General features: G+C 45.4%; 1 protein-coding gene across 19 annotated transcripts in view; it reads right to left on the bottom strand.

Annotated features, from left to right (window-relative positions):
* WDR72 (WD repeat domain 72) overlaps positions 1 to 25,415 on the bottom strand; it is a 215,406-nt gene that overhangs the window by 145,032 nt on the left and 44,959 nt on the right. For all 19 annotated transcript variants that reach the window (XR_014785267.1, XR_014785268.1, XR_014785270.1 and 16 more), the window contains 4 exons: positions 23,331 to 23,472; positions 22,390 to 22,635; positions 18,143 to 18,363; positions 14,638 to 14,833 (listed from right to left, as the gene is read on the bottom strand). Coding sequence is in view for 8 of the 19 variants with exons in the window: in XM_084816462.1 (XP_084672588.1) it covers positions 14,638 to 14,833; positions 18,143 to 18,363; positions 22,390 to 22,635; positions 23,331 to 23,472 (805 nt within the window). In the remaining 11 variants the exon portion in view is untranslated. The remainder of the gene's footprint in view (positions 1 to 14,637; positions 14,834 to 18,142; positions 18,364 to 22,389; positions 22,636 to 23,330; positions 23,473 to 25,415) is intronic.

Consider the following 25,415-nt stretch of genomic DNA (forward strand, 5'->3'; position numbering starts at 1 on the left):
TAACTTCCTCCTACAGAAAGTAGAGGAAGGAATTAGAGGATCGGCTATCCTTGACTTGATCCTAACCAACAGAGATGACTTAGTGGATCACGTAGCAGTGACAGGAACTCTGGGGGAAAGCGACCATATTGTACTTGAGTTCTTGGTTCTAAGGGAAGCAAAAGCCGAGTGTAGTCAAACGCGTACCCTGGATTTTAGGAAAGCTGATTTTCATAAACTCAGAACAATGATCAGTAAGGCCCCATGGCAAGTGACGCTAACAAGAAAAGGAGTCCAAGATGGGTGGGAGCTTTTAAAAAAGGAAATTCTCAAGGCACAATTACAAACCATTCCAATTATTATTATTATTATTATTATTATTATTATTATTATTATTATTATTATATTTATATCCTGCCTTTTCCCCAATACTGGGACTCAAGGCAGCCTTACAACGTTAAAACTGCTACAATTAAAACAACAAGAAGAAAAGATGGAAGACAACAGAAGAAGCCAATGTGGCTTCACAAAAAGCTAAGAGATGACCTGAAAACAAAAAAGGACACATATAGGAAGTGGAAAGAAGGCCAAGTAACAAAGGAAGAGTACAGGCAGGTAGCACAGAATTGCAGGGATGGCGTCAGGAAAGCTAAGGCTAAGAATGAGCTGAGGTTAGCGAAGGATGCTAAAAACAACAAAAAGGCTTTCTTCAGTACGTGCATAGTAAAAGGCAGAGGAAAGAAATGGTGGTTCTGTAGCAGCCATGTAAAAAAATCAGAAATGTCCTTGCTGAGCTGGCATAAGATAGCAAAAACAGCAATGTGGAAATTCCCCAAATTATTGACAGGACTGGGTCTCTCTGACACTGGCATATCATGTTCCAGTCCTCTGCTTGGCTTGCATATTGCTTGGATACATATCAAGGTCTCATTCTTTGCAAATCATGCCCTATTACCCATTTTCATAGACCTCGCAGTTAGAAACCGTGAGAGAAGGGGAGGGGGAAACTGCTTGCTGTCATATCTATAAAAGTCATGTATTACTGTGATTCGGGGCTTCTGGCTCTTTGGAAACGATTCCAGCCTCAAGCCCGCGCGTTAAATAAAGAAGAATCTCTTTTTCCTTCACTCCGTGGTCTCTCTGACTCTGATTTCTGCTACATAAATGGTGCCGTGACTCGGATGTGGCAGGCTCTGAGCCAGACAGGTGGCAGTTGCCTGCTCTTGATCGCCGCACCGGGGAGACAGGCTCGGCGCATGCCTCCCTTTCTTGGCGCCACCGACCTTTTTGTTGGATGAACGGGAGACAGCCTGAGCTGGGACCGCCCGAACGGTAGCGAGCGGCAAGAGAACCTTGGGAAGCGGTGGAAGGAATTTGAGCCCTGCCTGTGAATTCCACATTGGAAGCCTTCAGGAGAAAGGCAAGTATATGGGAAAAAGAGGGCCCCGCCTTTAGGGAGAAAGGCCACTGGGCAGAAAAAAAGAGGGCCCCGCCTTATGAAAAAGGTCAGTGTTGGTGGTATACGTATACAAAAGAACCTACTCCTTGCGGGTAGAAGGGGGGCCTGATCACACCCCCGAGTGGGCGCCAGTACCTAGCACGCCAGTACTCAGTAGGAAGCTGAGGAAGCTGGGGAAGCCGTTTTCCGCTCTGGTAAAAAAAAGTGGGAAAAGTGGGTGGCAGGGACATATGGAAGCAGTGGAGAGAATGATGATTGTGTGAGTGGCTACTGCGGTTTCTGAAGCATACCGTTGACCGTCCGGGTGCCCAGGCCAGTAGCAAAGTGCGTGGTGTGTAAAATCCTCTTGTGTCGGCCAGTGAGACCCCTTACTCACTGACCAATCCCATTCCCTCATTGTGTCTGTCTTCAATTTAGGAGGGAGGCTATGGGTGGCGGGGGAAGCAAACCTTGCACCCCCTTGGGATGTATGTTAGCAAATTTTAAGAAAGGTTTTAGTGGAGATTATGGGGACCCTCCCATGAATCCTCAACGGTTGCGAACTTTATGTGAAATAGAGTGGCCATCTTTTGGTGTAGGATGGCCTACTGGAGGCTCTTTGGAGCCCAGCAAAATCAGTCGTGTATATGCCATCATAGTTGGGAACCCTGGGCACCCTGATCAATTTCCCTACATAGACTCGTGGGATTCCATAGTCCGTGTTTCTCCTCCGTGGCTAAAGAAATGCCTAGAATCCCAAGCAAAAGTTTTGGTGCTCAGAAAAGAAAAATTAGCCAAGAAATTACAGCCAGTGTTAGAAGCCCCGGGTGAAGATCTGGCAGAGCTAACGGCATTTCCACCCGCTTATGCCCCGCTTCCACCCCGGGCCCATGTTACTGTAAGACCGCCTCGTCAAAATCCTGAGCCCCTGCCATCCTCCCCTTCCGGAGGCACTGCCCCGCGCCTCGACTTGGAATTGACGCCATCAGTTACAAGCCCCACGGGCAGTAATTCGCCGATTTCAGCTACAGTCCTCAACTCTCAGATATTGGAGGCTGCAGAATTGAGAAGTTGGATAGAAGAAGTAGTAAAATCAGCAACGGCCCTTACAGAGATGTGCTCACAAAAAGAAGAGGGGTTGAGCCCATCTACGGCTCAGCAGTCAGAGAGTGAAGCCCAGCCTCTGCTTCCTCTGAGGCAGATAACTCAGATGGTGCACAACCCAGATCCCGAGGCGGCAGAGCATTATATCCCCATCCAAGCCTACGCTTATGCACCCTTTACAACTTCAGACTTGCTAAACTGGAAGACCCATTATGCTTCATATACCACAAAGCCTAATGAGCTAGTGGAACTATGCTCCAGCATTATGGCCTCGCATATGCCTAACTGGCAAGATTGCCAACAGTTGCTTTTGACGTTATTTACCACTGAGGAAAGGCGACGAATCCATCAGCAAATGGAACAAATCGCCTTAGAAAGAGCCCCAGAAAATTATGTAAATCCCCAAGGATGGATGAGAGAGAGAGTGCCCTTAGAAAATCCCCATTGGGATCCCAACCTACCGGCAGGGTTAGAACGCATCACACAGTACCAAACCTTGCTGTTGCAAGCTATGAGAGCAAGAATGAAAAAGTCTATTAATATGACAAAAGTCTCTGAAGTGTTGCAAGGAGCAACCGAAGCACCTGGAGAATATTTAGAACGTCTCCTGGATGCATATCGCCAGTACACCCCTCTCGACCCAGAAGCCCAAGAAAATATGAAAGTGATTAATATGGCTTTTGTAACTCAGAGTTATAAAGATATTCGAAGAAAGCTACAAAAGTTAAATGGTTTTGCTGGGAAAAATTTGACGGAATTATTAGAAGTCGCTCAGAAGGTGTATGTAAACAGGGACCAAGAAGAAAAGAAAGAAAAGGAGAAGAGAATGGTGAAAAAGGTGGAACTGCTTGCTGCAGCACTAGTAGGTCTGCAAGATGGAGGACCGGGCAGAGAGCAAAGAGGACGCGGACGAGAGAAGGGGAGAGCAGGAAGAAGAGAATTTTTGAGAAGGAATCAGTGCGCCCAATGTGGACAAGATGGGCATTGGTGGCGTGAGTGTCCAAATGGAACCAATCCGATGTACCAGGCGGAAAATCAAGGGGGCCACCACGGACGAGGGAGGGGACAGCCGCCATGCTGGCAACCAAATAACTGGCAAATGCAAAGAGAATCAACTGGGAATTACGAAGTGAATCCCTTTACGGGAATGGCCGCAACCGAAAGTCTTGAATAGGACAGACCGGGCCCCTTTAATCTTGGCCCCAGGGAGCCCATGGTCACTGCCACTGTGGGGGGCCAAAATATTGATTTTATGATTGACACTGGAGCAGCGTCATCAGTGGTGACCTACCCCGTTGCTCCCCTCACCCATCAAAAAGTGCGGGTGATTGGGGCAACTGGTGCAGTAGAAGAAAAGCATTTGTTGCAGCAACGGACTTGTCGGCTTGGAAGCCACATAGTAGAACATCAGTTTTTATATTTACCTGAATGCCCTATGCCATTGTTGGGACGTGATTTGTTGTCAAAGCTGAGGGCCCAAATATCCTTTGAAGAAGATGGAACAACGGCTGTCGCCTTCCGCAGGCCCCAAGAAGGTCAGCTCCTGTCACTCACATATCCACAGGAAGAAGGGTGGAGGCTACATTGGACCATGCCAGTACTTGATGAAGAGCCATGGCAGGCTTTCCATGTGCCTGGAGTGTGGGCTGAAGATAATCCACCAGGAATGGCAAGATGTGTGCCCCCTGTTGTAGTTGAATTAAAACCAGGAGCAATACCAGTGCACGTACGTCAGTATCCACTGCCGCGCCGAGCGGTGCTAGGAATTCAGAAGCACCTAAACCGTCTGTTACAATATGGTATCCTTCGAGAATGTCAGTCTCCATGGAATACCCCCCTTCTGCCAGTCAAGAAACCCGGCAGCACAGAAGATTACCGTCCAGTACAAGATCTCAGACTGGTCAACCAAGCAACCGTGACGATACATCCGGTGGTCCCGAACCTTTATGTCTTGTTGGGATTGATTCCATCTGAAGCAACTCACTTTACTACCTTAGACTTAAAAGATGCCTTTTTTTGTATCCGACTGGCACCTAAGAGCCAAGCTATTTTCGCCTTTCAATGGGAAGATCACATGACTGGGAGGAAGACCCAACTGACCTGGGGCCGTCTTCCCCAAGGTTTCAAAAACTCCCCCACATTATTCGGGACAGCCCTAAGTCAAGACCTCCAAAATTTTCATTCCGAACCCGGGAAAAGAGTTCTGTTGCAGTACGTTGATGATTTGCTCTTAGCAGCAGCATCAAGACTCGAATGCTGGCAAAGCACCCAAGAACTGTTGCAACTTCTGTGGGAACGAGGATATAAAGTATCCCGGAAAAAGGCACAACTTTGTAAAACCCAGGTACGATATCTAGGGTTCATAGTATCTCAACATCAGCGAGAATTGGGTCCTGAACGGAAAGAGACTGTGTGTGCCCTGCCAGAGCCAACTACTAGGAAGCAGGTGCGGGAGTTCCTTGGGGCTGCAGGGTTTTGTAGAATCTGGATTCCCAACTTTGCTGTAATGAGTAAGCCTCTGTATGAAGCTACCAAAGGTTCAGAGGCAGATCCGTTTCAGTGGGGAGAGCCACAAAAACAAGCTTTCATAGATATTAAGAAAGCATTACTCCAAGCGCCCGCTCTAGGACTTCCTGATGTGGCTAAGCCTTTCCTGTTGTATGTCCATGAACAAGACAATGTAGCTGTAGGGGTGCTGACACAGCAACTTGGATCATGGCAGAGACCTGTTGCATATTTATCCAAGCAGTTGGATGTAGTTGCCAAAGGCTGGCCAGCTTGCCTGAGAGCCATTGCCGCAACCGCCCTCCTGGTTAAAGAGGCAGATAAGTTGTCAATGGGACAAGAACTAACCGTCCGGGTTCCACATGCAGTACTCACGCTAATGGAGTATAAAGGAAATTACTGGTTCACCAACGAGCGCATGACCAAGTACCAAGCTCTGCTCTGTGAAAATCCACGTATCAAGTTAGAGGCGTCATCCAACTTAAATCCGGCCACGCTGCTGCCAATAGAACCAGGAGGTCAGCCTGAGCACGATTGCATCAAAACTATGGATGAAGTTTATTCCAGTCGTCCAGACTTGCGTGATAGCCCCTGGCCTCACCCAGACGTCACCTACTTTACTGATGGAAGCAGTTTTGTCCGAGATGGGAAAAGATACGCCGGCTATGCAGTAGTAACTAAAGACAAGGTTATCGAGGCCAATCCTCTGTCTGTGGGAACTTCAGCCCAAAAGGCAGAATTAATTGCCCTAATTCGAGCCCTGACGTTGGCTGCTGGACTCACGGTCAATATTTATACGGACTCTAAGTATGCTTTCACCACCCTCCATGCCCATGGAGCATTGTACCGTGAGAAAGGATTAATAAACTCCACCGGACAAGGTATCAAAAATATAACAGAAATATCGGCTCTATTAGATGTCGTATGGCACCCCAAACGTGTGGCAGTAATACATTGCCGAGGGCATCAAAAGGGAACAAGTGAGGTGGCAGAAGACAATCGATGGGCAGATCACGTAGCCAAGCAAGTTGCCCTCAGAGATGAGCACAATAGAGAAAAAATTGAGATGACCATCTCGGAAGCCCCGTTGTTCCAAGTTAACTTGACAGATGTGCGTCCAACCTACACTCCAGAAGAGGATCAAATGGCTGTTGAGACCCTGCAGGCTAAGAAAATAGCCCAGAAGTGGTGGGAACTGCCAGATGGACGAATCTGTGTGCCACAACGGCTAGCTTGGAGCATTGTCCAGACTGCACATAAAGCCACCCATCTGGGAAAAAGTGCCCTGGCAGCACTACTACAAAAGCAGGTCTACATCAATGGACTACACAGTTATGCCAATTTAGCATCTATGCGATGCGTAGAATGCTCCAGAAATAACCCCAGACAAGGGAAGAGACCCCCTCCCGGCATTCAGCAACTTGGCACTCTTCCTTTTGAGGCCCTAGTTGTTGATTTTACTGAAATGCCTAGGGTAGGCCATTATCGTTATCTACTAGTTTTTGTGTGCACTTACACAGGATGGGTAGAAGCCTATCCTACCCGAACTGAGAAAGCACGTGAAGTTATAAAAGCCTTAATGAAAGACCTAATTCCGAGACACGGATTACCCCTATTTATTGGATCCGATAATGGCCCTGCATTTGTTGACCAGGTGTTGCAAGGAGTTAACCATTTATTAGGCATTCAGTGGAAGCTTCATTGTGCGTACCGTCCGCAAAGTTCTGGACAAGTGGAAAGGATGAATCGGACCCTCAAGACCCACTTAGCCAAGCTGTGTCAGGAAACTCAGCAAAAATGGATAGAGATGCTGCCCTTAGCTCTGTTCAGAATTCGATGCACTCCACACAAAACTACTGGTCTGTCTCCCTTTGAATTAATGTATGGCAGGCCTCCCCAAATTTTAGTAGGATTAAAGGGAGACCTGCAAGAATTGGCCAATGTTAGTTTAACCCAAGAGGTTCAGGCACTGGGCAAAGTTCTTCAAGCCCAGCGTCGGTATATTTTGGAAAATAGACCCCCAATTCCTATTACTGAAATCCATCCTTTCCAGCCGGGAGACAAAGTGTGGGTCAAAGATTGGAAAAATGACCCTTTAACTCCCAGATGGAAAGGACCAAATACTGTTATACTTTCTACCCCTACAGCTGTAAAAGTAGCTGGAGTTAAACCTTGGATACATTGGACGCGAGTCAAGAAAGCAAAAGGGGGGGAGTGGATTGCAAACAGAAATCCTGACAATCCTTTAAAAGTTGTACTGAAAAAGAAAAAGCAGTAAAAGAAGACTCAGGCTAGACCTTACTGGGGACAAACCAGGAAATTGTTCCCCCTGCGTACGGTCAGACCTGCAGCTGGAGAATTGAAGAGCGGGACTAGACCTTACTGCAGCTTGCCAGGTAAATGGCTGCCCTGCGTACGGTCAGATCCCAAAGAAGATTAAACATGTATGTTGCGATGTTAGTAGTGATAAGTTGCACCTCCTCAGTATTGTGCGCAAAAGGGGGGCCTGCTTTGGGAGAGGGGAGTATGCCCTTAAGGTTTGCTGATAATTATTGGCTTCACTTAGCTAATATCACTGGAGTAAAGCATTTTTGTTTGCCAGAAGATATACCAGCCAATAGACTCATTAGTTCCTGTTTAATACCTGTTTGTAGGCATCCCGATGAGATTCAAAATGATACTATGTTGAGCCATTACCATATAAATTTGACTTATTCCCAAAATGCAAACTGGGGCACAGTTACAAAAACTCTGCCTCCTACTGAATTTACTTTACGCACTCCCATTGTAGCTGGTATAAATGCCACTTGTGCTCGTATGATTAATTGTCAAAAATCTTCTGAAAAATGTAAAGCTATCCCTGGACCCCCCTTCCACTGTAATGAAATTCAAAACATATCCTTTAATTATGCACATATACTTCTGCCTCATGGATGGTTTTGGACCTGTGGTTCCCGTACCTGGTCTTTCATCCCTGCCAATTTGTCTGATAACCACCCATGTTGCCTTAGCCGTCTGCTACCAGTCCTTCCCCCATGGCCTGAGAAAATTCGCCAACGACAGCCCCGGGCGCTCCAGCTGACTGAGAGCTGTACTAGTCATGTGAGTCTGTACTCTGATTCAGAGAAACTAGCATTAGCAGCATCTCTGGTTGGAGTGCCAGGCCTAGCCTTGGCCGATGGTCTGGAGATTAACAGGTTAGCCTGTAGCTTAGCCAAAAGCATAAATGCCACCTCACGAGCTCTGTCATTATTAAATAAAGAATTACGTGACCTAAGAGGTGCCGTCTTAGAAAACAGAGCAGGTATAGATTATCTTTTCCTTCTCCATCATCTGGGCTGTGAGTCACACCAGAAGCTTTGTTGTTTTAATTTAACTGATAACAGCAACGCTGTAAATATGCAGATCAATAATCTGCGTAATATAGTAGCAGATATAACAATAGGAAAACATGATTGGCTCGATTGGTTGACCTCTTGGCTTCCAGACCTCAGATGGCTAAAAGCATTGTTCGTTCTAATATTGCCAGTAATAGTGGTAGGAATGCTGTTGTGTTTCTGCATCCCCTGGTTCATGCGTTGCCTGAAACATCAGTTTACTGCCTCGGCCACCAAAACAGCTGCCCGCTATGCTTTAATAGCTCAGCAAGATATACAGTAAAAGTGCTATAGTAATCCTGTGTTATGGATTGCCAACTTCTTGTGTAATTTAATGCTATAATTGTAATAAAATTATGCATTAAAGGGGGGAATGTAGCAGCCATGTAAAAAAATCAGAAATGTCCTTGCTGAGCTGGCATAAGATAGCAAAAACAGCAATGTGGAAATTCCCCAAATTATTGACAGGACTGGGTCTCTCTGACACTGGCATATCATGTTCCAGTCCTCTGCTTGGCTTGCATATTGCTTGGATACATATCAAGGTCTCATTCTTTGCAAATCATGCCCTATTACCCATTTTCATAGACCTCGCAGTTAGAAACCGTGAGAGAAGGGGAGGGGGAAACTGCTTGCTGTCATATCTATAAAAGTCATGTATTACTGTGATTCGGGGCTTCTGGCTCTTTGGAAACGATTCCAGCCTCAAGCCCGCGCGTTAAATAAAGAAGAATCTCTTTTTCCTTCACTCCGTGGTCTCTCTGACTCTGATTTCTGCTACAGTTCAGCTATTAAGTAAGGATGGCAAAACGATAACAGATGACAAATAAAAGGCAGAGGTGCTCAATTCCTACTTTGGCTCAGTCTTCTCCCAAAAGAGGTCTATGACCCTGCTGGCAAAGGTGAAGTACAGGCTGAAGGGGCAGGATTGCAGCTTGAGATCGATAGGCATATGGTCAAGGAACACCTAATGACTTTGAATGAGTTCAAATCTCCAGGGCCAGATGAACTGCATCCTCGAGTCATAAAGGAACTGGCAGAAGAACTCTCAGAACCACTGTCTATTCTCTATGAGAAATCATGGAGGACGGGGGAAGTGCCAGATGACTGGAGGAGGGCTAATGTTGTCCCTATCTTCAAAAAGGGTAAAAAGGAGGAACCTGGGAACTACAGAGCAGTCAGTCTGACATCAACCCCAGGGAAAATTCTGGAGAAGATTATAAAACAATCAGTCTGTAAGCACCTTGAAAACAATGCAGTGATTACTCGAGGCCAACATGGATTTGTCAAGAACAAATCCTGCCAGACGAATCTGATCTCATTTTTGGATCAAGTAACGTCCCTTGTGGGAATGTTGTAGACATCATATACCTCGACTTCAGCAAAGCTTTCAACAAAGTGCCCCATGCTATCCTGATGAGCAAACTAGCTCAAAGTGGGCTAGATGAAACAACGATCCAGTGGATCCACAGTTGGCTACAGAATCGGACTCAAAGAGTGCTTCTCAATTGGACCTTCTCAAACTGGGGAGAGGTAACGAGTGGGGTACCGCAGGGCTCAGTCCTGGGCCTAGTGCTCGTCAACATTTTTATGAATGACTTGGAGGAGGAGGTGCAGAGAATGCTGATCAAATTTGCAGATGACACAAAATTGGGCGGGATAGCTAATACTTTAGAAGACAGAAACACAATTCAAAGTGATCTTGACAGACTGGAGCGCTGGGCAGAAAACAACAGAATGACATTTAATGGGGATAAATGCCAAATTCTGCACCTAGGAAAATGAAATTAAATGCACAGTTACAAGATGGGGGATACGTGGCTCAACAACACTACAAGCGAGAAGGATCTTGGAATTGTTGTCAATCACAAGCTGAATATGAGCCAACCATGTGATGTGGCTGCAAAAAAGGCAAATGCTCTTTTGGGCTGCATTCATAGAAGCATAGCTTCCAAATCCCGGGAAGTACTAGTTCCCCTCTACTCAACACTGGTTAGGCCTCATCTGGAGTACTGTGTCCAGTTCTGGCCACCACACTTTAAGAAGGATGCAGACAAACTGGAGAGGGTTCAGAGGAGGGCAACAAAGATGATCATGGGAACAAAGCCCTATGAAGAGAGACTGAAAGGACTGGGCATGTTTAGCCTTGAGAAGAGAAGACTGAGGGGAGATAGGATAGCGCTCTTCAAGTCCTTGCAAGGTTGTCAAAGAGAGGAAGGCTAGGATCACTTCTCGATCATCCCAGAGTGCAGGACACGGAATCATGGGCTCAAGTTACAGGAAGCCAGATTCCAGCTGAACATCAGGAAAGAATTCCTGACTGTTAGAGTAATACGACAATGGAACCATTTCCCTAGGGAGGTAGTGGGCTGTCCCATACTGGAGGCATTCAAGTCGAGGCTGGACAGCCATCTGTCTGGGATGCTCTGACTTGGATTCCTGCACTGAGCAGGGGGTTGGACTCGATGGCCTTGTAGGCCCCTTCCAACCCTACTATTCTATGATTTTATTAAGTGAGTCTTCTTGAACCATTTGAGTGAGTAGAGATGTGTGAAACCTGACAGAGGAAATCTGTGAATATATACATGTACCTGAATTTTGCCATTATATAGGAACATACTTAATCATCCTACATTATAGCTACTTTGGTCTAGAATGCTCAGGAGGCTGTTTGAGTGACTAAGTACAGAAGAACATCTGAGGTGTGTACATAAATACAGAATCCTCTCAGATATCACTTGCTACTGGAGCAGAGGAGACACATATACATGCACCCTGCAGTGGTGCTCATTTGCATGCCCCTGAGAACATCCAAGGCCTCTATAGCTTGCTTGAAGTTTGTTTTAGATATATGTTCTCTTGTGTATACTGTCTGTTCATGTGTTTTTGGCTTTTGCCCTCTGTATACTATATTTTTAATGTTTTAATGTTTGTAAGCTGCCCAGAGAACTTTGGCTATTGGGCAGCATAGAAATATAATGATGATGATGATGATGATGATGATGATGATGCAGCAACTCTGGGTGCCCTTGAATGCATCGAATTCACTCAGACATGCTGTGTAAAGGGAAGAGGCCTGCCACAAAGACCAAACTGTTCTATTGCCTTGCCAAACCCTCTAGAAACCATGGCAGCACAGGAGGGCCAATAAACTAAGGCTCAATCCAGACAAGACAAAGATACTGTTTGTGGGTGGTTCATCTCTCCAACTGAGTGGTGTTTTCCCTGTTGTTTTGGAGGGGGTGGCACTTCCCTTAAAGGATCAGGTGTGCTGTTTGGGGGTGCTCTTGAATCCATCATTGTCATTAGGCAAAAGTGGCCTTGGTGGTATAGTTTGGCATATCAGCATAGGCTGATATACCAACTAAGACCCTACTTGGGGTCTTAGACCCAACTAAGACCCCTACACATCCGGTCATATCAGTAGGAACCCAACATGGTGACGCTATATCCCTCTTGCGCATTTATATGTCATGGTGCACACAGTTGCTGCAGCTGTATTTTTAATCATTTATTCTGGTAGCGCAAGTCACACTTATTTACATTAGTTCTCATACTGCGACAATGGGGTAATAGGACAGTCCTTTAGTGGACACATTCCTTCTATCACATCTTCATCACAAAACCCCATGTTGCACCACCCCTTCCCCCACTATCTGCACAGCTGTGCATGTGCAGTTTGTTTTGGATGCTCGTTTGTGGCTTGTTTTGATACACTGTTTCATTGCCTGTTAATTAAAAAACTAATGCAGTACGCCCAAGCCATTGCTGTCACAGTATTATGCAGTACGCCCAAGCCATTGCTGTCACAGTTAATGCGTTGATGGCAGGTCTTCAGGCGCTGCATCATCTTGAGACTCAGCAAGCAGAGCGGAGACAATCTCACATGGTGGTGCTAAAAAAGTGCCATAGGAGGCAACAATACTTTCCAGCTAGAATCCAAAGTAATATGAATACCATGGCACAGTGTATAGGGTACGTGAGAATGCCCAAGGTCTTCCACCGATACCGGGTCTGATCGACAAGCAAACATTGGTGGGAGAACTTTGTGTGTATGCGTGTGCGTATGTGCGTTTGGGGCGATTTTTATCTGCAGGGAGATAAATACTGCGAAGAAGACTATGATAATAGATAACCATACCAAAAAATGATCAATTCCTTGCCAGGAAATGTTGCAGCTAGGTATATGTGCTTCTGTGCTCCTGTGAAGGTGCACAGGTAAAACACTATTTCAAAGAAGAAGAAGCCGCTAGGAAAGCACTTCCAAACACTTTGTGAAATGGCAACAATCACACAGAGAACCACCCTAATGAGTAAAGCTGAACCCACTGAAAACAACAATGCACATCCACTTCCCAGCTATTGGCTATTGGAAATGCACTGAATGTTAGAACATGCCCAAGACGGGCGACAAGCACGCAAAACTACAACACATTATTGCACAAACTGAGCAATCAAAGCGGTAAAAAAACAAAATTTGTTGCAAATTAGGTTCAAGATAACATGGAATAAAAAGCAGAAAATACCGCTAGAAAAGTAGTATATGGACAGTGTCATGTGCCCCAATAGTTATCACTGTGCTTCAATAATGATAAAAGGCAATTGTGTAGATCCAGCCCTGGGCAATGATAGATAGCCTTGCGACAGTTGTCTGGGCTCTGGTAGCCTCCCAGTTGGATTACTGCAATGTAGTACATGTGCAGCTGCCTTTGAAAACAGTGCAGAAACATCAGCGGGTCCAAAACAGGGCAGCCAGATTGTTGGCAGGGACTGGATGATACAATCACATTATGCCACTACTTTGCTATCTGAAATGGCTACAAGTCCATTTCTAGGTTCAATTCAAAGTCCTGGAGTTTAGCCTTTAAAACACTAAAAAGGATTTGGGTAAGGTTACCTGAAGGAGCATCTCCTCCCATATTTATCTACCTGGATCCTAAGGACATCATCTGTGGCCCTGTTCCAGGTGCCCTTGTCAAATGAGGCAAGGCAGGTAACTATAAGAGAGAAGGCCTGTTTTATCCTTGCTGCTTCTTTTACTTTTGGTTTTATTATGTGCTGCATTGGTTTTATCCCTGCTGCTGGTTTTGTCTTAGTTTTAGCAAGCACTGTTTGATTGCCATTCTTTCACTGTTTTATTGGTTCTGAGTTATCTGTACACCACCGAAATAACTTTGGTCTAAAAATGTATGAAATAAATAAATGTAATAGAGTAAGCTGAACTACTCCATTTTAGATGTTAGTTTCCTGGGCTATATATTTAAAATGTGCACTTAATTATTTTCCATTATGATGCCCTCTCAAAAAGTTGCTGAGATTCTGAATGCACTTCACAAGCCAGATGCAATTTCAAATGAAAGAACAGCCAATTCTTTCTCCTTAATAGTTAAAGTTCAGAGTGTGTGGATCAGTGGGTGGATGGGATATTTATATCCTGCCTTTTTATCATGTGAGTGGGAGTAGTTCAGTAGTAGAGCACATGCTTTGCCTGCAGAAGATCCCAGATTCACTTCCCAGCATCTCCAGGTGGGGCTGGGAAAGACTCATGTCTCACAGTGCAATCCTATCAATAATTACTCAAAACGAAGCCCCACCGAGTTCACTGGGGCTTATTCCAAGGTAATTGCATAGGATTGAAGCTTAAAACTCTGGAGAGCCACTGTCAGACAGTGTAAACCCTGTATAAGGTAGCTCTTTATATTCCTATTGCCCTATCCACAGGGAAGTTAACAATTAATAAAATCACAATAAAACAATGTAAGATATAAAAGTACCACTGTAGGTGATGTTAGAAGCAAAACATTCTAAAAGTATCAGCAGCTCTGCTCAGCCCCAAATTCTCAGTCAGTCCCAAGTCTTTGGAAAAGACCCGTTTTTACTAGATGTATTAACACCAACAAGGAAGGAGCCAGCAAAACCTCCCTAGGGAGAGAATTCTACAAGCTCAGTGTCACCACTGAGAAGCCCCCGTCCAGAGGTGCCACCCACCATAGCACAGGCAGTGGGAGAACAAGGAGCAGGACCTCAAAAAACATCTTAGTGTGTAAGTAACAAATAATCCACTATTCAGGATCTGAGTTAAACTGCTATGACCTATCCTCTAATTCTAGTTCTTCAAACAAAAAATAAATGTTGCCTCTAAGAAATAAAGGTGCTGGCTATTCCTGCAAGAGTTCTTTGTATATTACAAACAAAATAGAAAATGGAGAGGAAGCAGAGAAGCCTTTTGTTTACCTGTCTCAATATCCCAAATATAAATGGAATCATTTTCACATTCGACAACCAACAGATTTTCCACAGGGTGCCATCGTAGCATCTTCACAGGGAAAAGGTGTTTCCTGGCATGTAAGATGCAAGCTCGCTCTTGTATGTGTAGAAGCACAACAGAGTGGTCACTGCACATGCAACACACAATCCGGTGACCTTTAAACTGCAGAGACAGATCAAAATAATAATTCTAAGGTGTGTTAGACTGGACCGCACACACGCACACCACGGAAAGTAAATAACTCCACTGTCATGGAGGGAGCAATCCTATGGCCGCTAGACAGTGCTAGACAGCCACAGGGTATGGTGTTTTCTGGGAACCAACCTCAGAGCCCGTGCTGACCTCCTCCGTCCTGTCCTCCACGCTCGCAAGAGCAGCGCGGAGTGGTCAGAAAGGGGCGTGTCTGGGGCGGGGAGAGCGTAACTGCCTGTACAATGCATCCTATGTGTCATACAGCAGCCTCCTTCCCCGCTCCGTGCTCCCATGGCTAGACAGCCGCAATCGGCTGTCTAGCCGAAAAAGCAGGGCAGGAGAAGTGCGGAGGGGATGATCCCCTCTGTGCTTCTCCTGCCCTGCTTTGGATAGGCAGTCGCCTCTGAGTTCGGAGGCACCCGCCTATCTAGATAGGATTGCTCCCTTAGTAAATTACCTGACTGTGCCATATCACTAAGCACATTAAGGGAAGTATGTATAGAGATGCTAAATTCATAAAGTTTTCTGACCTCTCTTTAATGGAGGAAAGAGACCTTGGGATCTTGAGCCATCAACATGCCCTGGTCTCCTCTTGTTTAGACTACTGTAATGCGCTCTACGTGGGGTTACCCTTGAAGACGGTTCAGAAGCTGCAGCTGGTACAGAACGCAGCGGCTCGCCTGATTAAAGGCAGCCGCCGGCGAGATCACATCACTCCAGTGCTGAAGGAGTTGCACTGGTTACCAGTTGTTTTCCGGGCCAAATTCAAGGTGTTGGTTTTGACCTTTAAAACCCTATATGGTTCCGGCCCAGCCTATCTTAAGGAGCGCCTCCAGCAACACCAGACAGGCCGCTTAACAAGATCAGCCTCAGATGGCCTTCTCTCTGTCCCATCAGCCAGGACAGCTAGACTGGTGGGGACAAGGGAGAGGGCCTTTTCTGTGGTGGCCCCCACTCTGTGGAACTCCCTCCCTAGGGAACTCCGTCATGCCCCCTCTTTAATAAGCTTCCGTCGTGCATTAAAAACGTGGTTGTTCAGGCAGGCATTTGGGGTGGGTTAGGGTATTTAAAAAAAAAAATTATGGTAGAATTTTATTGTTTTAAATTGTTTTATGGTATGTTGTACATCGCCCAGAGTGGCTGGGTGACCAGCCAGATGGGCGATTAATAAATTTAATAAATAAATAAAATAATAAATAAATATGAAGCAACTGCAAAGAAGCCAAATAGAGGTTTTGAATGGATTGCATTAAGCATGGGGCAGAAATGCATTTGCAAATGGCAGAGATCAGGTCAGAAAACTGTTCTGTGGTTCAAGAGTGGCATAGCTCCTGAGTTCTGCCAAGCTGCCTGCCTCTGCCTCCTGGGATCCAGTCAGGTTTCTCTCTTCATTCTGCACCTGAGCCTACCCGCACGAAATGGCTACAAGAAAAAAATAAGATAAAAATCTACTGAAACCTGGTCTTAATATTTAGAATTGTATTGTTATAATTTTGTTACATTTTCTACCCATTCTATTCTGGAACAGGATCAGGAGAAAATGTAATAAAATTATAAAAATACAATTCTAAATACTGGGTAAAAAAATATTATACCTATAAATAGAATACACTTAATAGTTCCATATAATTTATACTGAACACAGAACTTTAGTCGTCTTGCCAGGTATTCTTAAGGCACTAAGAATAAGATCATGTGACTGACCCCTCTGCCTTAAGACAGGATCATTTCTACACAAGGCACCCCCAACAGATACATGTCCTACTCTTATTGAAATATCAGAGGGGGATAGTGCAACTCAATTCCCTGTGCAACAGGCCTCATATTTAAACAGCTTGAATCCCTCCCTAAATATAAAATGATCATCAGCAGTAAGAAGATAGCAGAAATCACTTTGCTAGCATTTCCTTTGTGAAATCTCATTTACAAGTTTGAACGTAGTTCATGGTTCTTTGAAACCAATTTAAAACACAGTGAAATCTAAATCTGACCAGATGAGGGCACCCTTGCAAGTGCTTAGGGAAAGAAGGCAGAAGCAAAGTCTTAATTCTCATAAATTCCATGTGAGGCCATAAGCTTTATTCATTTATTTTGATTTATTGCTTAGTACCCTATACCAAAGGTTCAGAGAGCACCTGCTTTGCAGGCAGATGGTCCCAAGATTGATCCCCAGCATCTGCAGGTAGGGCTAGGAAAAAATCCTGCCTGAAACTGTGGAGAGCAGCTGAAAGTCAGTGTCAACAATACTGGCTAGATGAACCAAGGGTCTGACTCAGTGTAAGGCAGCTTCCTACATTCCTAAATTAGGGCAGTTAGGGCCAAGTGGAGAGCGCAGTGGATGGGGCAGCAGGTTGCCCTCTTACACATACACGCCCCAATGTCCCAAAAGCCCTCTGTCTGCCCCTACACTCCCAGTTAGCGTGTTGCTGGCACTGGCTGTCCTCCTAAACACTGGCTAATATGTATGTGTTAAATATGGGCTGATTCTCTGGGCAACTGAGAAGTGTTGTTCACTGATTTTCTGTAAGTCTAAGGACCATTTAGGTGGCACAGGCCAGGGCAACGGTCCAGTTCCTCTCCTTTGTTTTCTATATGTATAAGGACTGAGGTTGCAAATAAGAGACAGGTTAATATCCAAAAAACTTACCAGAGTAACTGCAACGGCAAGCTAGTTCTCCACTACATAAGGAAGATGCCAAGTGCGTGCATTTAAGCATTGATGGACATAAGAACGTAAGAACAGCCCTCTGGATCAGACCAAGGGTCCATCTAGTCCAGCATTCTGTTCACATAGTGGCCAACCAGCTGCCCATGGGAAACCCACAAGTAGGACATGAGTGCAACAGCTCCTTCCCGCCCATGTTCCCCAGCAACAGGTGTACATAGACGTACTTCCTCTGATCCTGGAGGTAACATATAGCCATCAGGAATAGTAGCCATTGATGCTGGCTGGGGGATGCTGGGACTTATAGGGCTTATTTCAGCCTAAACACACGTAAGATTGTGCCCTAAGTCACATGTAGACTCTGCAACTGGCTGACAGCCTCTTGAGTGCAAAGAATGGTGCTTTGTACTTGGTGTGTGTGATTTCCTCCTCTTCCTATGCGCAGGCTCCCTAAGGGAAATAAAATCTGAGCCGCGGCTGCTGCTGCTGCTGCATTCTGTGCTTTACTTTCTGTTCTGGAAAGAGGAAGAGGCCAAACAACTGACGGGGGAGAAAAAGCTCTGGTTCCAATCCTCCTTGTTGACACACTTCCCTCCTCCCCCACCTCTACTCACTCTGTAGTTCTCAGATGACAGCAGCAGATTCATGACAGGTCCAGCTAGTAGAGAAAAATGATGCAACATTTCTCCAGTGAACATGTCCCACCAGATCACACAAGAGTCCTGGCTACCGGAAACCAGCCAGCAGGGATCAAACCGGGCAGATCGGGCATGGAGATAAAGTAAAGAAGTCACACTGCTGCTATGGCCGCTGAGTATCCTGTGAGGCAGGGTGTCTGGAAGAAAGGGAGGGAGGGAAAGGAAAGCCAATAATAAAACAGGGTCAAACAGTGGCTGTCCCTCTCGTGGCAAGGCAGAGATGGTGGCCAAGTTCACACAGGAGCAGCTTTTGATGTAACTTCAGCATGCTTTTGCTCCTGTTATGTTCTCACCAGGGCCATGTCCATGCAAGCAATTTACTGCAGTTTAACAAACCATTAACTCACTTTAATTGCTGTGCTCACTAAAAGAGTATCATAGAAACATAGAATAGCATGGTTGGAAGGGGCCTACAAAACCATTGAGTCCAACGCCCTGCTCAATGCAGGAATCTAAGTCAAAGCATTCCTGACAGGTCCCTGTCCAGCTTCATCTTGAATGCCTCCAGTGTGGGAGAGCCCACTACCTCCCTAGGTCATGGGTTCCATTGTCGTATTGCTCTAACAGTCAGGACGTTTTTCCTGATGTTCAGCCGGAATCTGGCTTCCTGTCACTTGAGCCCATTATTCCATGTCCAGCACTCTGGAATGATGGAGAAGAGATCCTGGCCTTCCTCTCTGTGACTGCCTTTCAAGGACTTGAAGAGCGCTATCATATCTCCCCTCAGTCTTCTCTTCTCAAGGCTAAACATGCCCCGTTCTTTCAGTCTCTCCTCATAGGGCTTTGTTTCCAGTCCCCTGATCATCCTCGTTGCCCTCCTCTGAACCCTCTCCAGTTTGGTTGCATCCTTCTTAAAGTGCGGAACCCAGAACTGGACACAGTACTCCAGATGAGGCCTTACCAGTGCTGAGTCGAGGGGAACTAGTATTTCCCTGGATTTGGAAGCTATGCTTCTATGAATGCAGCCCCAAACAGCATTTGCCTTTTTTGCAGCCACATCACATGGTTGGCTCATATTCAGCTTGTGATCGACAACAATTCCAAGATCCTTCTTGCTTGTAGTATTGTGGAGCCAAGTATCCTCCATCTTGTAACTGTGCATTTGGTTTGTTTTTCCTAGGTGCAGAACTTGGCATTTATCCCTATGAAATGTCATTCTGTTGTTTTCTGCCCAGTGCTCCAGCCTATCAAGATCACTTTGAATTCTGTTTCTGCCTTCCAAAGTATTAGCTATCCCGCCCAATTTTGTGTCATCTGCAAATTTGATCAGCATTCCCTGCACCTCCTCCTCCCAGTCATTCATAAAAATGTTGAAGAGTACTGGGCCCAGGACTGAGCCCTGCGTTTCGTAGTTTGGACTGATTCATTCATCACATTTATATCCTGCCTTTCCACCCAAAATGGTGCTCAAGGTGAATAACATAAGGAGTGTGACTTTCTATTTAAATAGGACCATGCATCCCCTACTCCTGAACTGCCTGTTCATGAACATGACTGAAATATAGGATGGCAGAGGAGAATTAGGGGATACACACACACACGTGCGTACCCCTTGCCTTCACGGAGTACAATTATCCGGTGGGGCGGCTTGGGAATTCCCTAGATGGCTTCCCTCATGTCCGGCTGCTGCAGGATCTCCTCAGAAGGGAGACTGACTGAGTCAGCCTCTCTTGTGGAGGGGTGGGGGTTCCACTCTTTTGTGGCTTCAATTGGGGGGGGCTTCAGCTTACTTGTGAGTAAAAAAGAGAGGGTCAGCGGCATGTTACATGTTCAACCTATTGTATAGTCTGACCCTAAGTGGCAATCTTTGCCTCACTTTGAAAAGATTTTTTCCTCAGCCCAAGCCTCACCTGCTTCCCCCCTCACAGCAGTCTCCATTTTCTCTCAGCCAGTGTGAACAAGTCAAGTGTTTATTTACCTTTTGTAATATGTTTACGGTAATCTTTTCCCCTGGTATTTAGTTACTCCTGCCTAGTCTTGTGGGCCTTGGTCCTCACTGGGCAGCTGAGTAGGCCTCCCTCCATCTCTCTCCCTCGCTCCTTGCAGGAGCGCCCTCTCCTTCCCTGACTGGATTTTTGCCTCAGGAAAACGTCCCCTCCCCCTCCCCCCAAAACTCACCACAGCCCCTATTTCCGCCTCAGCCAGCATGTCCAGGCCAAGTGTTTTCACTGTTTTCTAGTATTTTAGGGAATGGGAATGGGGTGGCGGGGTCTGGTCATTTTATTGAGTATTTTTCTAGTATACACCCTTGTACCATACATTTTCTGGTGCATTCTGTTCCTCTTGTCTGTGTCTATGGAGTCCTGACTTCTCTTTTCCTCTCACAGTTTTTACCACAAGTGATGACTGCCCATTTGGGTGGCTTTGAAAGGGCTGGGCAAATTCATGGAGGACAAGGCTACCCATGGCTACTGGTCATCATGGCTGTCTATTACTGCCTCCAGGATCTGGGGCAGCCTGCTCTGCGCATGGATCCTGCTTGTGGGCCCTTCCCATGGGGGCACCTGGTTGACGCAAGAGGCCTTCAGCCGGATCCAGCACGGCCCTCGTGTTCTTCCACACTCAGACTGGAGTTTTGCCTCGGCCCAGTCCTGTTCCCCCCTCACAACTGACAACACTCTCCCAATTTTCTCCTCAACCAGTGTGACCAAATCAAGTATTTATTTACTTTTCTAGTATTATTTGGGGTGCTTTTTTCTTGGTAATCTTACCTGTTCGATGTTTTGCTAATGTACTTTCATCATTAGCGTATTCCCCCCACCCACATAGGTCTGGTATGCCTGTGGCTGCAGGGTCCTGGCTGGGGCCCTGAGGAGGCCTCTTTCTCTCAGGTCTGCTCCTCTCCTCACAGCTTCCACTCTCTTTGACTGAAGTTTGCTACTATCAGAAACTCTTTCCCTGCCTCACCCCAAAACTTTCCTCAGTCTCCTATACCTGGTTCCCTGTGCAGACAAAAAGGAATATCCTTTTTGTTTTCTCCTGAGGAGAATACCTGGGCCTGTAACACACACAGGGTTACCTTTGTTTCCAATATTTGAGCATGGCCAATACCTGCTTTACATGATAACTTCACGTTTTATTCCATTTGATAGCTGGCATCCCCTTAATCAGATGAGAAAACCAAGCTAGCAAATTTTGAATTGAGGACAAATTCTGGCAGCTTCAGAATCCAAACGGTGAAGTTATAGTTAAACTTTGTCAACATTTTGTGTAACCTTCAATGCTGGGAAAATTCCCATTTTAAATGTATGCATGCCTAACAGGACTTGCTCTGTATACTTAGTATGCTCCCAAGTATGCACTTGGAGTACTGTGGGTGCACCGAGGGGGCTCACTGCCATGGGCAGAAAGGTCAACCATTTGGTGATTCATTCACACACATTATTCACTCACACACGATTCATTCACATACACATACACCCCAGATCAAAGCAGCAGCTTCTGTAATCCAAGATGAGAATCATTGTCTCCAGTTAGGAGAAAAACTGTGGTGAAGGCTTCTACCGTTTCTTTCACACCTCTAAACAGTACCTGTTCCTGGATGAAATATATAAATAAATGGGGTTGCGGGAAAGAGTCCTGTGGAATGCGCTGAATACAGCAGACACAGGATATAACAACCGGGGTCATGATATTTTAATTCATAATATGTTTATCATATTTGCAGAGAACATTTCAGTCAAAGCTGCTTTGTGACCATTCATTTTTGTGAGAACTCACAACTCCCTGTGCCTCTGAATACCTGTCACTGAGGAGCAACAAACAGGGAGGGCTACTGCTTCTGGGCTTCCCATGGGGCACCTGGTTGGCCACTGTGGGAAAGAGGAGGCTGGACTGGATGGGTCCCCTTGATCCAGCTTCACAGCTATTCCTATATTCTCGAGGGTGGATTTCTGATCTAGATTTGCCATGGCTGGTTTCATTAGCTGCATTATGATAGAATCATATAAATGATCTGAGCCTGCACAGAATGTTACATAGTTGGTCTCCACCAAAAATGTTTCCAGAGAATATCAGCTCAGTCCTGAATGCCATCAGGCAGCAAGCAGGAGGCCTTCAAGAGAAACTTCCAAAGTGCCCCACCCTGGCTTTATTCAACATAAAGTATCAGTCAGAATCCCAAACAAGTTAAGATTCTGCAGTTTCTCTGGTCAGCAGCTCACCTTTCAACAAGGAAATATCTTCCAACAGTCTGGCCTTGGCAGCATGCAGAGCTAGTACTATGAAAATCCTGCCATCTTCACATCCACACACCAACTTATCAAGGCTGGGAATAAACACAGAGGAAGTGATGGTGGTGCTTCTGTTCCCAGCATCAGCTACACAGAGGAGATCGACGATGGTTGCGGCCATAGGACTATGGCCATCAAAGTCATTTTGAAGAGTCCAGGATGCTACTATGGGGATCTCTATGGAGAAAAGCAAATCCAACATGATTCATGAAGCCAAAATGCTCAAGGATATTGAGGTGAAATCCACTCAAAGACATGTCTGACTTTTTCAGATTTCATCCTGTCAACCACAGGTCATAGCTACTAAACTTGGAAGAAAGTCTTATGCCCCACTGTGATAGAAAAAGTCAGACAAGCAGGCCCTGTGCCAAGTCTTGTCTCTTTCTGTCCAGTACTTGTACTATTTGGTAGCCTTCTGTGTCAATTTAGGCACCCCAAATGAAGCCCCTGATTAAAACAAGCAAAATAATTAGTGTGTGTATGCGTGCATGTGTGTATGTATATATATATATATATATACACATACATACATACATACATACACACACGCTACTGATGAGGGTGGAAGCTGAAACGTTTAACTTAAAATATATTTTTGAATATTCTGTTGTTAGTCTTTCTATCTTACACGCGCGCGCGCACGCACACACACACACACACACCTCGGGATTTTTGAGTGCAGGATGTCAGGGCCAATAACGTTTGAAAGGTTAGCTTTTTTTAAAAGATAATAATGTTCCTGTCAATCAAATTAGGAACTGTGGCATTTTTCCCCCTCTAGATCCACTCCTCCTTCTGGAGACCTCTAGTCTTCACCCTTTTGCAGTTCATTTAGCTGTGCAGCTTCTGAGAGGTTCAAAAGTTGTCCTAACCTTTTGGAGAGCCATCTAGAGTTGAAACTGGTACATCAGGAATATGCCACAAAGTGATTCTCCCAGAAGCTTCTCCAGAATAAAGAATCTTATAAAAAGGTTCCTTTCTTTCATTCATGAAGCCCATAACGTAAGAGAAACTCTGTTTAAAAAACCGCAGAGGGGTAGCTGTGTTAGTCAGTTGCAGGAAAAATAACAAAGAGTCCTGTGGCACCTTAAATGCTAACATATTTATTGTGATCTATGCTTCTGTGAGCCACAGACCACTTCATCAGATGCATGAAGAGTTATCCACAGTTGCCAGATTATATCTATATGGAGGGGAGAAGCAAGACTGGGCGCACTGGTCCTGTCCCTTATGTCAGCCTGCCCTCTGGTCATGCCCCTGTCATCCATCCATTCAGCTGAATGTGCAGCTGTCAGGGGTGTGGCCCTTTAGTTGCGTCAAAGTCAGTCTTGCTCCCCCAGTGCCCCAATGTGTTGTTTGAATACATGGAGGAACAAACTAGCAGTACTTCGATCTACAAACATCTACAAACTAGCAGTACTTCGATCTACAAACAGGTACAGACATAAGAAGGTATGAGAGTTGTTATTACAAAGCTATGCCGTGCAGGGACACGCAAGACGCACAGGTCATGGCAGAGAGTTCTGACAAAATGTGGTCCACTGGAGAAGGAAATGGCAACCCAATATTCTTGCCAAGAAAACCCCATGGAACGTATCACAAGGCTAAAAGACATGACACCGGAAGATGAGCCCCTCAGGTCAGAAGGTGTCCAATATATTACTGGGGAAGAGCAGAGGGAATTTCCAAGTAGCACCAGAAAGAGTGAAGCGGCTGGGCCAAAGCCGAAAGGACACTCAGCTGTGGATGTGTCTGGTGGTGAAAAGAAAGTCCAATGCTGTAAAAAACAATATTGTTCAGGAACCTGGAATGTCAGATCAATGAATCAAGGTAAGCTGGAGGTGGTCAAACATGAGATGGCAAGATTGAACATCGACATCTTGGGAATCAGCGAACTAAAATGGACAGGCATGGGTGAATTTAATTCAGGTGACCATCATATCTACTACTGTGGGCAAGAATCCCTGAGAAGAAATGGAGTAGCACTCATAGTCAACAAAAGGGTGGGAAAGGCAGTACTGGGGTACAATCTCAAAAACAACAGAATGATCTCAGTACGAATCCAAGGCAAACCATTCAACATCACAGTAATTCAAGTCTATGCCCCAGCCACTGATGCTGAAGAAGCTGAGGTTGATCGGTTCTATGAAGACTTACAACACCTTCTAAAACTAACACCAAAAAAAGATGTCTTCTTCACCATAGGGGATTGGAATGCTAAAGTAGGAAGTCAAGAAATCTCCGGGATAACAGGCAGGCATGGACTTGGTGTACAAAATGAAGCAGGACAAAGGCTAATAGAGTTTTGCCAAGAGAACACGCTGATCATAGCAAACACACTTTTCCAACAGCACAAGAGGCGATTCTGCACATGGACATCACCAGATGGTCAATATCAAAATCAGATTGATTATGTCCTTTGCAGCCAAAGATGGAGAAGCTCTATATAGTCAGTAAAAACAAGACCTGGAGCTAACTGTGACTCAGATCATGAGCTGCTTCTTATAGAATCATAGAATCAAAGAATAGTAGGGTTGGAAGGGGCCTACAAGGCCATCGAGTCCAACCCCCTGCTCAATGCAGGAATCCAAGTCAGAGCATTTATTTATTTATTTATTTCATTTCTATACCGCCCAATAGCCGAAGCTCTCTGGGCGGTTCACAAAAACTAAAACCAAACAACACACAATAAAACATTTTAAAATATATAGAACATTAAAACCACAATATAACAATACAACCACAATAAAACCTAGCAGCAGTACAGGAGTTTAAAATACAGACTTAAAACAGCAAAGATAAAAATTTAGAAAGCTAAAATGCCTGGGAAAATAAAAAGGTCTTCACCTGGCGCCGAAAGGAGTACAATGTAGGCGCCAGGCGAACCTCGCTAGGAAACTCATTCCAGAGCCGGGGTGCCACAACAGAAAAAGCCCTCCTCCTAGTAGCCACCCGCC

The sequence above is a fragment of the Heloderma suspectum genome, chromosome 11 (genome assembly GCF_057233095.1).
Source record: "Heloderma suspectum isolate Gila_16-S chromosome 11, 16-S_ref, whole genome shotgun sequence".
In the NCBI taxonomy this organism is placed as follows: Eukaryota; Metazoa; Chordata; class Lepidosauria; order Squamata; family Helodermatidae; genus Heloderma; species Heloderma suspectum.